Genomic DNA, 13265 nt, shown 5'->3' with positions numbered 1-13265 from the left:
AATACTGTGTTTATACTGTAGTACATTTATATACAATACAATAGTGAATTTAACATCAAAATTTAATGTCTAACCAAAAAGCATGCTTTTTACGTACACTTCTCACTTTAAATACCTTGGTTAGTTTATAAGCATAATGGTAACATTTCTCATTATGAACTAGTTGGTTATTAACATTATATTAATAATATATTGGCTGTTTATTATCACTTAAAAAGCATATATTAATGTCTTACCTGCAAAACCTTATTCTAAATTGTTAATCCTACCCAATTCTTATCCAATAATTTAACTTTACAACTACTTTACTAAGCACCAACAAGCCGATGCTAGGAGTATATTGAGACAAAAGTCATAGTTTATAGTGAGAAATTGACCTTAATTTAAAGTGTGATAACAATAATTGATGTAGTTATCTATTATTTATTTGAAAGAAGTAAATGAACCGTTTAATGTCTATCCTTGTATCATTTACTTGTCAAGGTTGATATATGATTTAAAAAGTAATTAGTAATAAGTAATACAATATTTTTTGGAGAGAGTAATTTGTACAGTAATCTAATTACACTGTTGAATATGTAATCAGTAACTAGTTATTAATTACTTTTTTAGAGTAACTTACCAAACACTGGTCATTATTCTAATTTAAATTTCAACTGTATTCACATGCAAAGCATGCAAAATTACGGACCCGACAACTCGCATTGAAACATACTGCTTTAAATTTTGTGTTATTTTTTTATTTTATTATTTTTTTTTTTCAATTTAGCTGAGGGATTGGTCAAATGTCTTGTCACAGACATTTTTTTTTTTTTTTTTTGCAGAGCCCCCGTCCCCTGAGAAGCTGCAAAGTTTGTGAAAAAATGTGTATGCAGCAGAATCCTGATAGCTCCATTCAAATGGAAGTCAACAGATGTAATACCTTTAAACAGCTAAACTTTTAAAGTTTAGATGGTAGATTTGTAGTGCTAGAATGATAGATGTGTAGATAGATGTAGTTGTATTTGTATTATTTGACAGTACACAGTCTGTATTTAAAATAATGCAATTTAGACTGCTAGCACAAGACTGATAAAAGGATAAAAATAATGAAAACCGTTAAGAACCGTTACCAGAACAAATATTGTGTCCCAACACCAATGCAGAGATTGGTAAATCCCATCAAGGCCACCCTCAGTGTTATCATTCATTATGACATTATTCATCATACAAATAAACCTTATTTTTAGCTTGGATTTCAATATATATTTCCTTATATTTCCTTCCATCCTTGAACGTACTACCCTCAGTCCTATGTTCCGCCCATATTTACCTTAGACTGCACATCAGCATTGTGGTCATTTTGGAGCAGCAGGGCAGCAGATTTTGTGTCGTCCTTGCGGGCTGCAATGTGCAAGGCAGGCAGACGTACTTTGCCCTTTGTGTCATTCTCTAAAAGGATGGACACCACCTGATTATGGCCTTGTTGCAGTGCAATAGCTAGAGGTGTGAAGCCATCCTGAAAAAAGAGAAAAACTAATATTTCAAATAATGCACTTAACCTTGCATTATGCCAATAATCCTGACACAAAGCATTTGGATGTTATCTGGATATATTTTAAAGATAAGGCTATGGTGTAATTTAGGTTTAGGGGTTAGTATTTATTACAGCATATGGACAATGGTCATTTTGGCATAAGCAAAGAAATCTTTAGGATCATTTTAATATTTTATTTTATCATCATTCTATACAATTTTAGAAGCACTTGAACTTTTTACCTCTGTTGCAGTGCTCTGGTTTCCACCATTCTCCAAAAGGTAGCGCACCACATCTAAATGGTTTTCTTGAGACGCCATGTAAAGGGGAGTGAATCCATTCTATAAGAGATTTTAATATTTTTTATTGTATTTATTTATTTATTCTTTTCCTTTGCTTGAACGTTTGATCACATAAATGTCAAACTTGTACCTACCTGAGATTGTGAATTAATGTCTGCTCCCCTCTTGACAAGGATCTTTACAACCTCTCCTTGTCCTGCTAGTGAAGCGATGTGGAGAGCTGTATTTCCTTTCTGTAAGACAAAAAACATAATCATAATTTACTCAAACATTTCGCATTCCACAAATGATATTAAGGATCTGCCCCAAAACCGAATACCTTATTCAGAAAGCCATGGATAATAACTTCAAAAAATGTTAAAAAATTCTTATAAATAATAGAACAAAAACGATTTGCTTAATACAGTCCTTCCTTGTTCCTGCTAGACAACAAAGCTCGGTCATGTTTTAGATAAGCTTCTGAATTTGCAATGCAATATTGAGTGTGCAATGTTAGTAAAACAAAATTAGTGCAGCATAATCAGCCGTTTTGCCATTTCTTTATATTGTGCATCTATCAGAAATCAAGAAAAACATCAACATACTATACAGTACATATTTTCTATTATTTGATATGTCTTATTGAAAGTTTAAAACCTTCCAAGAGAGACATATGATAGAATGTTTCTCTATCCATTTAATTAGCCGTGTGGCGCTTGTCTGGCATACAACCGGTTTAACAAATTGCAGTAAACTGTCTCAGTTACAAAGTAGTGTGCTTATGATTACAATTACATCAAGCAGCAATAATGAACTGTTTTTGCACAGCTAAAACTATTGCAAGCGGCTGACAGCAGATGTCTTGCATATTCACTTTCAATTCACTTTCACTTTCATGTATAAATGGCTGCATCCACTCTTAAATGCTGTAAATATTACAAATGAAAGACTGAATCATTTCAAAAGATCTAGTCTTCGCATCTGTTTGTTTCAGGTTTGAATCAGGTCTCCTGTGATGGAGTAGAATTGGCCAGTTGGTGCTGTGTGTGCCGTACCTACTTAAGGCTGTACCTTGAACTACCCATCCATATTTGAATTCAAGGGAAGTACTTTTGAAACAGAAATACATACATACATAGTACGTACATGAATAGATGAATGCTCCTTTGACCATTATTTACCTTAAATAGTGAAGTATATGTGGAGGGTTGAAAAATTATCTGGCCATCATATGCAGTGACATTTGAAAGAAAACTCAAAAAGCAGTTGAACTTTTAAGCTATTTTTGAAGCATTCTTTAGGAAGCTTCTACACAAAATTCCATAAATGATGTATCCCAAAACAGTCAACAGAGCTTTTCATGAGTACATGTCTAGTAGCCTGGAGGAGCCTTAGTGGTCCTGCCTTTCAGTTCTTGTCATACTGAATGAAGTACTATGGCAGTCTGTCAGAGAAGGAAAGCACAGCCTCAAAATTTCTATATTTAAAATGACAACGTTTTTGTTTTAATACAATATCTCACAAAAGTGAGTCCACCCCTCACATTTCAGTTACCATTTTAGTATATTTTCTCAGGGTACAATACTATAATAATAAAACTTGGATATATTTTAGAGTAGTCAATGTCCTTCTAGTATAGCAGTATAAACTTACTATCCTCTAAAAAATAACATAGAGCAGTTATTGCCAATATAGCTGGGAACAAAAGTGAGTACAACCTAAGTGACAACAAAGCTGCATTTCCTATTCATTATGTTAAGTTTTTTTTTTTTTTTTTTTTTTTTTGTCTGCTTGATAGGACCATACATATTTGTGTATCTTGTATTAGAGCAGTTAAAATTTGGTGCTTTGAGTACATTTCTCTCATACTGACCACTGGATGCTCAACATGGCACCTCATGGCAAAGAAATCTCTGAGGATGTTAGAATTAGAAATGTTGCTCTCCACAAAGATGGCCTTGGCTATAGGAAAATCGGTTACACCCTGAAACTGAGTTACAATACAGTGGACAGGGACATACAGAGGTTTTCCTTTATGGGTTCCACTTGGAACAAGCCTTGCAAGGGTCGATCAAAGAGACTGAGTCCTTGTGCTGTGCATCAGGTGCAGAAGCTGGCTTCAAATATAGATGCATGAGTGCTGTAAGCATGGCTTTAGAGGTTGCAGAAGTGGAAGGTCAGAAGCTCCATTCAGAAACTGGGCAGAAAGTGACGTGACATTCAACCAAGTATGGTGACCCATACTCAGAATTCGTGCTCTGCATTTAACCCAGCAGAAGTGCACACACACAGAGCAGTGAACACACACACACACACACACACACACACACACACTGTGAACACACACCCGGAGCAAAATGGCAGTTTTCCAAAATGATAACAACCTCAAACACCGCCAAGATCACAACTGCCTTGCCGAGGAAGCTGAAGGTTAAGGTCATGGTGTGGCCAAGTATGACTCCACACCTGAATCCTATTGAGCAGAAGGTGGAGAAGCAACATGTGTCTAACATCCAGTAGCTCTGTGATGTCACTATGGATCCCAGCAACAACCTGTGTAGTTCTGGTGAATTCCATGCCCAGGAGGATTAAAGCAGTGCTAGATAACAATTGTGCTCACACAAAATATTGACACTTTGGACACAGTTTTGACATGTTCACTTAAGGTGTACTCACTATCTCTCTATTAGTGCTATTGGACCAACATTATTGACCACAACATTCTTTTGCATAGACTAGAAAACTTTGCTGGCATTAATGGAAGTGCATTAGCATGATTTAAATCATACTAATATGACCATCATCAATTTGGGGCAGTGAATGAAGAGGTATCATATCGATCAAAAGTGCAGTATGGAGTACTTCCAATGACTCAACTTCAGTGTGGAAAGGGTTGAGAGCCATGACAAACTACAAGACACCATCCCCCTGCACTGAGGCAAATCAATGACTTGCTAAACGACCTGAATGAGTTTTAATGTAGATTTGAAACCACCCACACCCATTCTGACCATCTTCCTACACAACTATTAACACCTCCTGCAACCCCCCTCTTACTGGAAAAAACAGGTCCGTGTATGATGCAATCAACATGGGATTGCACTTCATCATGGAACATCTGGACAAAACAGGGACTTATGGGTGGATCCTGTTTGTGGACTTTAGTTCAGCTTTCAACACCATCACGCCAACAGCCCTCCAGACCAAACTGACCAAGCTCTCTGTTCCTAGCTCTATCTGTCAGTGGATCACCAGCTTTTGACAGATAGGCAACAGCTAGTGAGATTGGGGAAATAAATGTCCAACAGCTGCTCCACCAACACTGGTGCCCCTCAGGGATGTGTTCTCTCCCCACTGCTCTTCTTCCTCTACACCAACGACTGTACCTCAAAATACCCCTCTGTCAAGCTCCTGAAGTTTGCAGACGACACTACAGTCATCGGTCTCATCCAGGACAGTGACAAGTCTGCTTACACACAAGAGGTTGAGCAGCTGACTGTCTGGTCCAGTCTTAACAACCTGGAGCTGAACACTATCAAAACAGTGGAGATTCAGGAGAAACCGTGGAATGATCGTGGACTTCAGGAGAAACCCCCCTGCACTCCCCCCACTCAGCAACATAGACAACACTGTGGCTGCAGTGGAGTCATTCAGATTCCTGGGAACCACCATCTCTCAGGACCTGAAGTGGGACAATTACATTGACTCCATTGTTAGAAAGGCCCAACAAAGATTGTACTTCCTTCGCCAGCTGAGGAAGTTTAGCCTGCCACAGGAGCTGCTGAAACAGTTCTACTCAGCCATCATTGAGTCTGTTCTGTGCACTTCAATAACTGTTTGGTTTGTTTCAGCTACAAAATCAGACATCAGAAGACTATTTGGAGCAGTTTGGACTGCTGAAAGGATTATTAGTGCTCCCCTGCCCACCCTTTAAGAACTGTATACATCCAGAGTGAGGAAAAGGGCTCAGAAAATCACTCTGGATCCCTCACATCCAAGTTACCCCATCTTTGAACTTGGCGCTTCCAGGACAGTTAGACACTAGAACAATTTCTTCCCCAAGGCAATCTACCTCATGAACAGTTAAATGTTCCCCACTTATGCAATAAAAATGTACCATATCATTATATTTATTTGTTACCCCTCCATCCTAGTACATCCCTGCATCTTATTTAATTCTATTCCATTATCATATATAGCACAACTGTTTATACAATTAATTATTTATTTTTTTCGTCTGTGTGTTGTTGTGTACTGGAAGCTTATGTCACTAAAATAAATTCCTTGCATGTGCAAGCATACTTGGCAATAAAGCTCTTTCTGATTCTGATTCTGAATAATGGCTGTATGTTAAGTTATTTTCAGAGGATAGAAAAACTATACTGCTATACAAGTAGCACACTGACTACTCTAAAATATATCCAAGTTTCATTTCTATAGTATTGTCCCTTTAGAAGATATACTAATATGGATGCTGAAATGTGAGGGGTATACTCACATTTTTTAGATATTGTACATGCTTAAAGGGTTAGTTCACCCAAAAATGAAAATTATGTCATTAATGACTCATGTCGTTCCAAACCCGTAAGACCTCCATTCATCTTCGGAACCCAGTTTAAGATATTTAAGATTGTATGTACGGAATACTGTCCGTGTCCAGAAAGGTAAAAAAAACATCATCAAAGTAGTCCATGTGACATCAGAGCGTCAGTTAGAATTTGTTGAAGAATCGAAAATACATTTTGGTCCAAAAATAACAAAAATAACCACTTTATTCAGCATTGTCTTCTCTTCCGAGTCTCTAGTGAGCGCGTTCACAACACTGCAGTGATGCTGCTGACGTATGACGCTGCTGACATTTTATCTTTGTTATCAGGTGCACGAGAAAACATGTCAGCAGTGTCATACGTAAGCAGCATCGTGAACACACTCACAACAGACCCGGAAGAGAAGACCATGCTGAATAAAATCGGAAATGTGTATTTTTTTAAACAAAATGTATTTTCGATGCTTCAACAAATTCTAACTGACCCTCTGATGTCACATGGACTACTTTGATTATGTTTTTATTACCTTTCTGGATATGGACAGTATACCGTACATACATTTTCAATGGAGGGACAGAAAGTTCTCGGACTAAATGTATCATTTGTATTTTTATTGAGAAACTCTACCTTGGTTGCAGAATCAACTGAAGACCCCCTGTCCAGCAGCTCCTGGACCAGGTCCACATGTCCTTCCTTTGCTGCCAAGTGCAAAGCATTGAGTCCATTCTGTTGAGGTCAGAGACAGTAGTTAGAAATGCATTCACTATTAAAACAAACATAAAATGAAAGCATCCTAAAAACAATGTACAGGGTAAAGAAGACTCAAGTATACTTTCCAAGCTATGTTTTCTGTCTTTGAGATTACAAACTTAAAATATGCAAGTGTTAAAGAGAGTTAAATGTACCAGGAGTTGTGTAATGTCAGGTTTATCCTATTAAATACAATGTGCAGCAATTTCAGTCTCAAAAAAGCCAAGTACAGTCTCCAAAACGTTTAATAAAGAGGTAATAACAAAATGAGTGTCGCAAAAGACTTTAGAAAAGACAATATTAAAATCACACTGATATGTGCTTCCTCATCCTCCTTACCATTACAGTTACTAGTTACCTTTTAGAAAAAAAAAGATATCCAGAACTTAGATATATTATATATTACAGGTGCATCTCAATAAATTAAATAAAAACCCTCCAATTCACTATCTCAACCAATAAGAATACTTCGTAAGACCAATAATAAAAAAAATAAAAAAAATAGTGAATTGTTGGCCTACTTGAAAGTATGCTAATTTACTGTACATGTACTCAATACTTGGTTGGGGCTACTTTTGCTTTAATTACTGCCTCAATTCGGTGTGGCATGGAGGTGGTCAGTTTGTGGCACTGCTGAGGTGGTATGGAAGCCCAGGTCTCTTTGACAGTGACCTTCAGCTCATCTGCATTTTTTGGTCTCTTGTTTCCCATTTTCCTCTTGACAATACCCCATATATACTCTATGGAGTTTGCTGGCCAGTTAAGTCATTTAACCAACTTTTGGTGCTTTTGGCAGTGTGGGCAGATGCCAAATCCTGCTGGAAAATGAAATCAGCATCTTCAAAAAGTTGGTCAGCAGAAGGAAGCATCAAGTGCTCCAAAATTTCTTGGTAAATGGTTGCAGTGACTTAGGTTTTTAAAAAACACAATGGACCAACACCAGCAGATGACATTGCACCCCAAATCATCACAGACTGTGGAAACTTAACACTGGACTTCAAGCAACTATGAGCTTCTCCACCCTTCCTTCAGACTCTAGGACCTTGGTTTCCAAATTAAATACAGAACTTGGTCTCATCTGAAAAGAGGACTTTGGACCACTAGGCAACAGTCCAGTTCTTCTTCTCCTTAGCCCAGGTAAGATGCCTCTGACATTGTCTGTGGTTCAGGAGTGGCTTAACAAGAGGAATATGACAACTGTAACCAAATTCCTTGACACGTCTGTATGCCTTCAACCCAGCCTCAGTCCATTCCTTGTGTAGTTCACTCAAATTCTTGAATTTATTTTGCTTGACACTCCTCATAAGGCTGCCGGTCTCCAGCCCAGATGGTGGATCAGCACCTAGAGAGGACCTGTACAGCCCTGAATGTCAGTGGAGACCAGGACAACTAGATGAGCCCCTAGACAGATCCACAGTCAATACCTTGTGTCCTAGACCAAAGGAAACATACTTCTTTTGCACAATCTGACTCTGCTGCAGCCTGGAATTGAACTGCTGGTTTCATCTGGTCAGAGGAGAACTGGCCCCCCAACTGAGCCTGGTTTCTCCCAAGGTTTTTTCTACATTCTGTCACCGATGGAGTTTTGGTTCCTTGCTGCTTAGTTAGGGATACTTAATTTCCAGCGATATCATCGACTTGATTGAAAAGATACTATTAAAACTGAACTGAGCTGGATGATGACATCACTGAATTCAAAGATGAACTGCTTTTTTGCATTATTGACACACTATTTTCCTATTTAATGCTGTTCAGTTGCTTTGTCACAATCTGCATTGTTAAAAGTGCTATATAAATAAAGGTGACTTGACTAGATACTAGTACTTTTTAAATTTGCATTTTTGCCCAGTATGGTAATCATATGTTGAATATTAATTAGCCAGCAACATATAGGAGAGAGATTAGACATAAACTAAAACTTAGAGACGGATGCACTTTTCTTTTGAGGAAACCACGTAGAAAAAAATAATTTGTACATAAGCACATAGAAAAGTATTTTTGTCAGCTTTGTAAACACAGTAATTTCGTAAACTTAGTAGCCTAAGGCCGATGACACACTGGATGCGTGGCGCAAGCGTCTCAGCCGCGTGGCGTGTCGGTTTTTAATTCGGCTCCCATGTTAACAGGTTAGAGCATACAGACCGCCTGCGTGAGACGCGCGTCTCAGGCGCGGCTCGAGCCGCGCGGTAAACGCTTGCTTGCTAGAAATAGAACCGACGCCTATTTTTACCGCGACACGCGCGCATGTTGGAAGCTTTTCCAGGCTAAATATAATAGGAAAATGTGTTTAAATGTCATTTTGTACACAAATACATATGAATTCCTGATATTTTGATATTTGAAAGTCTATAGGTTGACATAAATTCAGATATAAATGTAATAAAAAAATAATAATAATAATTATCGATTTTCAAATATTGCACCTGTCAAACATAATCTATTTCGCCTTCAATACTGTTGACGGTGTCCTTTATCAGTAGGCGCGTAGGTGTAGGTGTGTAGAAAAAAGTATATGGGTGGGTGACGTGACATGGCAGTTTTGCTGTCTTCAGTGTCAAACATGTATGAATGCAAAATATATTTGCCAAAAACCTTCTCAATATTGTGCAGAACGTTATGCTTTATGTGAACATATTCAACATTAAAACAGTTCATAACTAATTTTTTCAGAATTTTCAACCAAACATAACAAAACTCATATGCTATGTCTGTCCGGCACTTGTTTCTCAAAGTGAGAACTTGAATAAAACAAAAAAAAAATAAATGCAAAAATTCTCAAAAAAATACAGACAAATAATACAGATGTCTATTTGTGAGCCTACTCTTTTTCAGTTTTGAGTCAGTTCTAATCAAAAAGATTTTGTCACACAAATCAAATTCATATGGTGTGACACTATTTTGGGATATTTGAACGGACAACTGTTTTGACACGCTTGGGAAGGAGAGGACCTTCTTCAGCAATGTTGTACAGAACTAGCAGTGTATTTCTACTGTTCAACCTGAGGTGAGTCATCATTTTTATTTTTACATTAAATCAGATCTTGTTGGCACTCTGACAAAAGTCCCACTTCCAGATGTCTTTTGGTGTGACACATTTTTTTATAAAAATGCAAAAGAAATGTTATTATTTTGTCATAATTATATGTAAATCTATGCTGCTTTGTTATAGCTAGCATGTTGTTAGTATGCTAATGTTTAGCTACAAGACTCAAGGTTGTGCTAAGTGCAGAAAACATCATATGGTGTGACATGTCTGCCTGTCACGCCATATGATTTGATTGTCACACCATATGATATGAATTGTAATTCCCTGCATATATAACAATAAATAACAAAGTCCAATGTATGTTTTGTCCTTTTAAACATTTATTTGGGTCAATCATCACATAAAAGCTGTAATTATCCACCATCGATTGTGTTTAGTTTAGTTTAATTCGGTGATACAGATTTCTAGTTCATCAGACAGACACAGCAGATCCCTTCACAGAAACCTTAGAATGCTGTTTAAGTCTAAACAATGTTGTCTTCATCTCAAACCATTCATTTCCTTTTTTTTTCAACTTGAGGGAGATAATGATGACAAGTGCAGACAGGACAAAGAGATACAGGGAGAGGTTTGCTACGTGGCCTAATGGTTAGAGAGTTGGACTCCCAATCGAAGGGTTGTGGGTTCTAGTCTCGGGCCGGACGGAATTGTGGGTGGGGGTAGTGCATGAACAGCTCTCTCTCCACCTTCAATACCACGACTTAGGTGTCCTTGAGCAAGGCATCGAACCCCCAACTGCTCCCCGGGCGCCGCAGCATAAATGGCTGCCCACTGCTCTGGGTGTGTGCTCACAGTGTGAGTGTGTGTGTGTTCACTGCTCTGTGTGTGTGCACTTCGGATGGGTTAAATGCAGAGCACAAGTTCTGAGTATGGGTCACCATACTTGGCTGAATGTCACTTCACTTTCACTTTCACTACTCTCTCCAAATTTGACTGGCTTATGTACAATGGAGTCTAGATTAACTGATTTATTTGTGGATCCACTCAGCTACGCTGTATGTTCACGGTTCATATGATATTAAAAAAATTGGTTGTTTTACTTATTTTAATACATGTTGCAGACCAGTTTTGAATTGAAATGAAATTTGATACACAAACATATGTTCATATGGTTCATACAATATTAAAACAATGTTTGTTTTATTGTTAAATATCAAATAAATCAATAAAATTTGAATATTGCCTTGCAGCATTTAAGAGTGGTTAAATATTTCCTGCCATATGAGTGATCAGTACTCACCAATAAGTAGGATAATACATGGTTTCAATTGACACATGGCGACATTATCACATGGTGTGACACTATATCATTTGGTGTGACATTCAAAATTGTGAAAATAACATACCTTTATTAATGATAAAACCTGAAAATGTTCATGGAATACATAGAAAATAGTATCAGCAAGAGTCACAAATATTTTTATAATTTTCTAGCAAGGTTTGTCACAATAAATAGAAAATATGTTGAAAGACCGACGGCATAGGTCTCACATTGAGCAATGTTTTAAAAAATAATACACAAATTTAATTAATTTTCACAAAACTATAATGGATCACAGTTTAGTTATGATAAATGACTTTGATAAAGTGAGTAACTTAAGAAAGATATAATCCATTTTCAGTTTATATACAATTATTTTCATGTCACACCATATGACGATTGTAAGCACTAATACAACAAATTGTCACATAAATTCTGATTCCAATTAAACATTTTGAAACAACATATGTTTCTATAAAGATGAGAGTTAGTAGAACAAAAGTCAACCATTTTTATGCCTGTTATTTGAAATTTTTGAAAAAACACTTTTTTATGGTATATATGTCACTGACCCATATATTGTTGTAATGAAATGAAGACATGAGCCTGGTCTGTCAACGGTCTTCCTCTACAGCAGCAGCGCGCCAGCGCCGCGTCAGGCACGCTTCTGGTGTGTAAAGACACAGAATCCGCCACGCTTCTGGGACGCTTCTGGGACGCTTCAGACACGCGGCGCTCACGCCACGCAGCCTTAGGCCGGTGACACACTGGATCTGAATTTATGTCAACCTATAGACTTTCAAATATCAAAATATCAGGAATTCATATGTATTTGTGTACAAAATGACATTTAAACACATTTTCCTATTATATTTTGCTTGGAAAAGCTTCCAACACGCGCGCGTGTCGCGGTATAAATATAGGCGTCGGTTCTATTTCTAGCAAGCAAGCGTTTGCCGCGCGGCTCGAGTCGCGCCTGAGACGCGCGTCTCACGCAGGCGGTCTGTAAGCTCTAACCTGTTAACATAGGAGCCGAATTAAAAACCGACACGCCACGCGGCCGAGACGCTTGCGCCACGCTTCCAGTGTGTCGCCGGCCTAATGCATTTGTTTTTCATTGTACGAGTGACCTCTGGTGACAGGATGGAGAAAAGACACCAGTTTTATTATCTATTTTTTTCCCTCTTTTTCTTCCAGTAAAAACAATAAATATCATATCAGGGCTGTACGTTAACTTTTTTGCATATACCAGTGGTATATAGAATGTTTTTACATTATAGTATATTAGGAACAATCAAAGCTGACTTTCAAACAATTTTTTTGGCATCATTCAGTCACACAATCCTTCAGAAATCCTTTTAACAATCTTATTTTCTACCAAATAAACCCCATTTATTTTCATCATCATCATTATTATTATTATTATTAATGTTGAAAAGAGCTGATAATATTTTTAGGGGGAATAAATCGAAAGAACTGCATTGTTTTTACATTTGTTAGAGTTATCTCTATTTGTCACATTTATATTATTTACATCAAGCTTTTGAATGGTATAGTATTGTATATTGTTATTGAAACTTCATAATGTTTCACTTGATTATACATTTAGTCAGGAATTATAGTTTGGAAAAAGTATTTGGAAAAAGTCTAACTAGTAAAATGTTTACACTTTATGTGAAAACTAGTACAAATAAATAAAAAGAGACTTACTCATGTTTATGATCTCTGCTGAATAAAGTGCTTCATTCTTTTTTCTGAGGAAATCCATTTCTCAAATCTTCAACCACATCACATCTTTTTGGGGTGAATTATGTCTTAGTCCTCTCATCGCGAAGCAAACAGTAAAATAAAATAAAAACTTGGA

At 37.2% G+C, this 13265-nt stretch overlaps 1 protein-coding gene across 41 annotated transcripts in view; it reads right to left on the bottom strand.

Moving 5' to 3' along the window:
* Window positions 1-13265, bottom strand: part of ank2b (ankyrin 2b, neuronal) — a 186025-nt gene that overhangs the window by 80802 nt on the left and 91958 nt on the right. For all 41 annotated transcript variants that reach the window (XM_026268115.1, XM_026268109.1, XM_026268103.1 and 38 more), the window contains exons 3-6: window positions 6972-7070; window positions 1953-2051; window positions 1759-1857; window positions 1313-1498 (exon numbers count right to left, since the gene is read on the bottom strand). In XM_026268115.1, the coding sequence (XP_026123900.1) occupies window positions 1313-1498; window positions 1759-1857; window positions 1953-2051; window positions 6972-7070 (483 nt within the window). The remainder of the gene's footprint in view (window positions 1-1312; window positions 1499-1758; window positions 1858-1952; window positions 2052-6971; window positions 7071-13265) is intronic.

The sequence above is a fragment of the Carassius auratus genome, chromosome 7, assembly GCF_003368295.1.
Source record: "Carassius auratus strain Wakin chromosome 7, ASM336829v1, whole genome shotgun sequence".
Lineage (NCBI taxonomy): Eukaryota > Metazoa > Chordata > Actinopteri > Cypriniformes > Cyprinidae > Carassius > Carassius auratus.
Note: the sequence above shows the minus strand (reverse complement) of the source record. Positions and strands in the feature narration are given on the sequence as shown.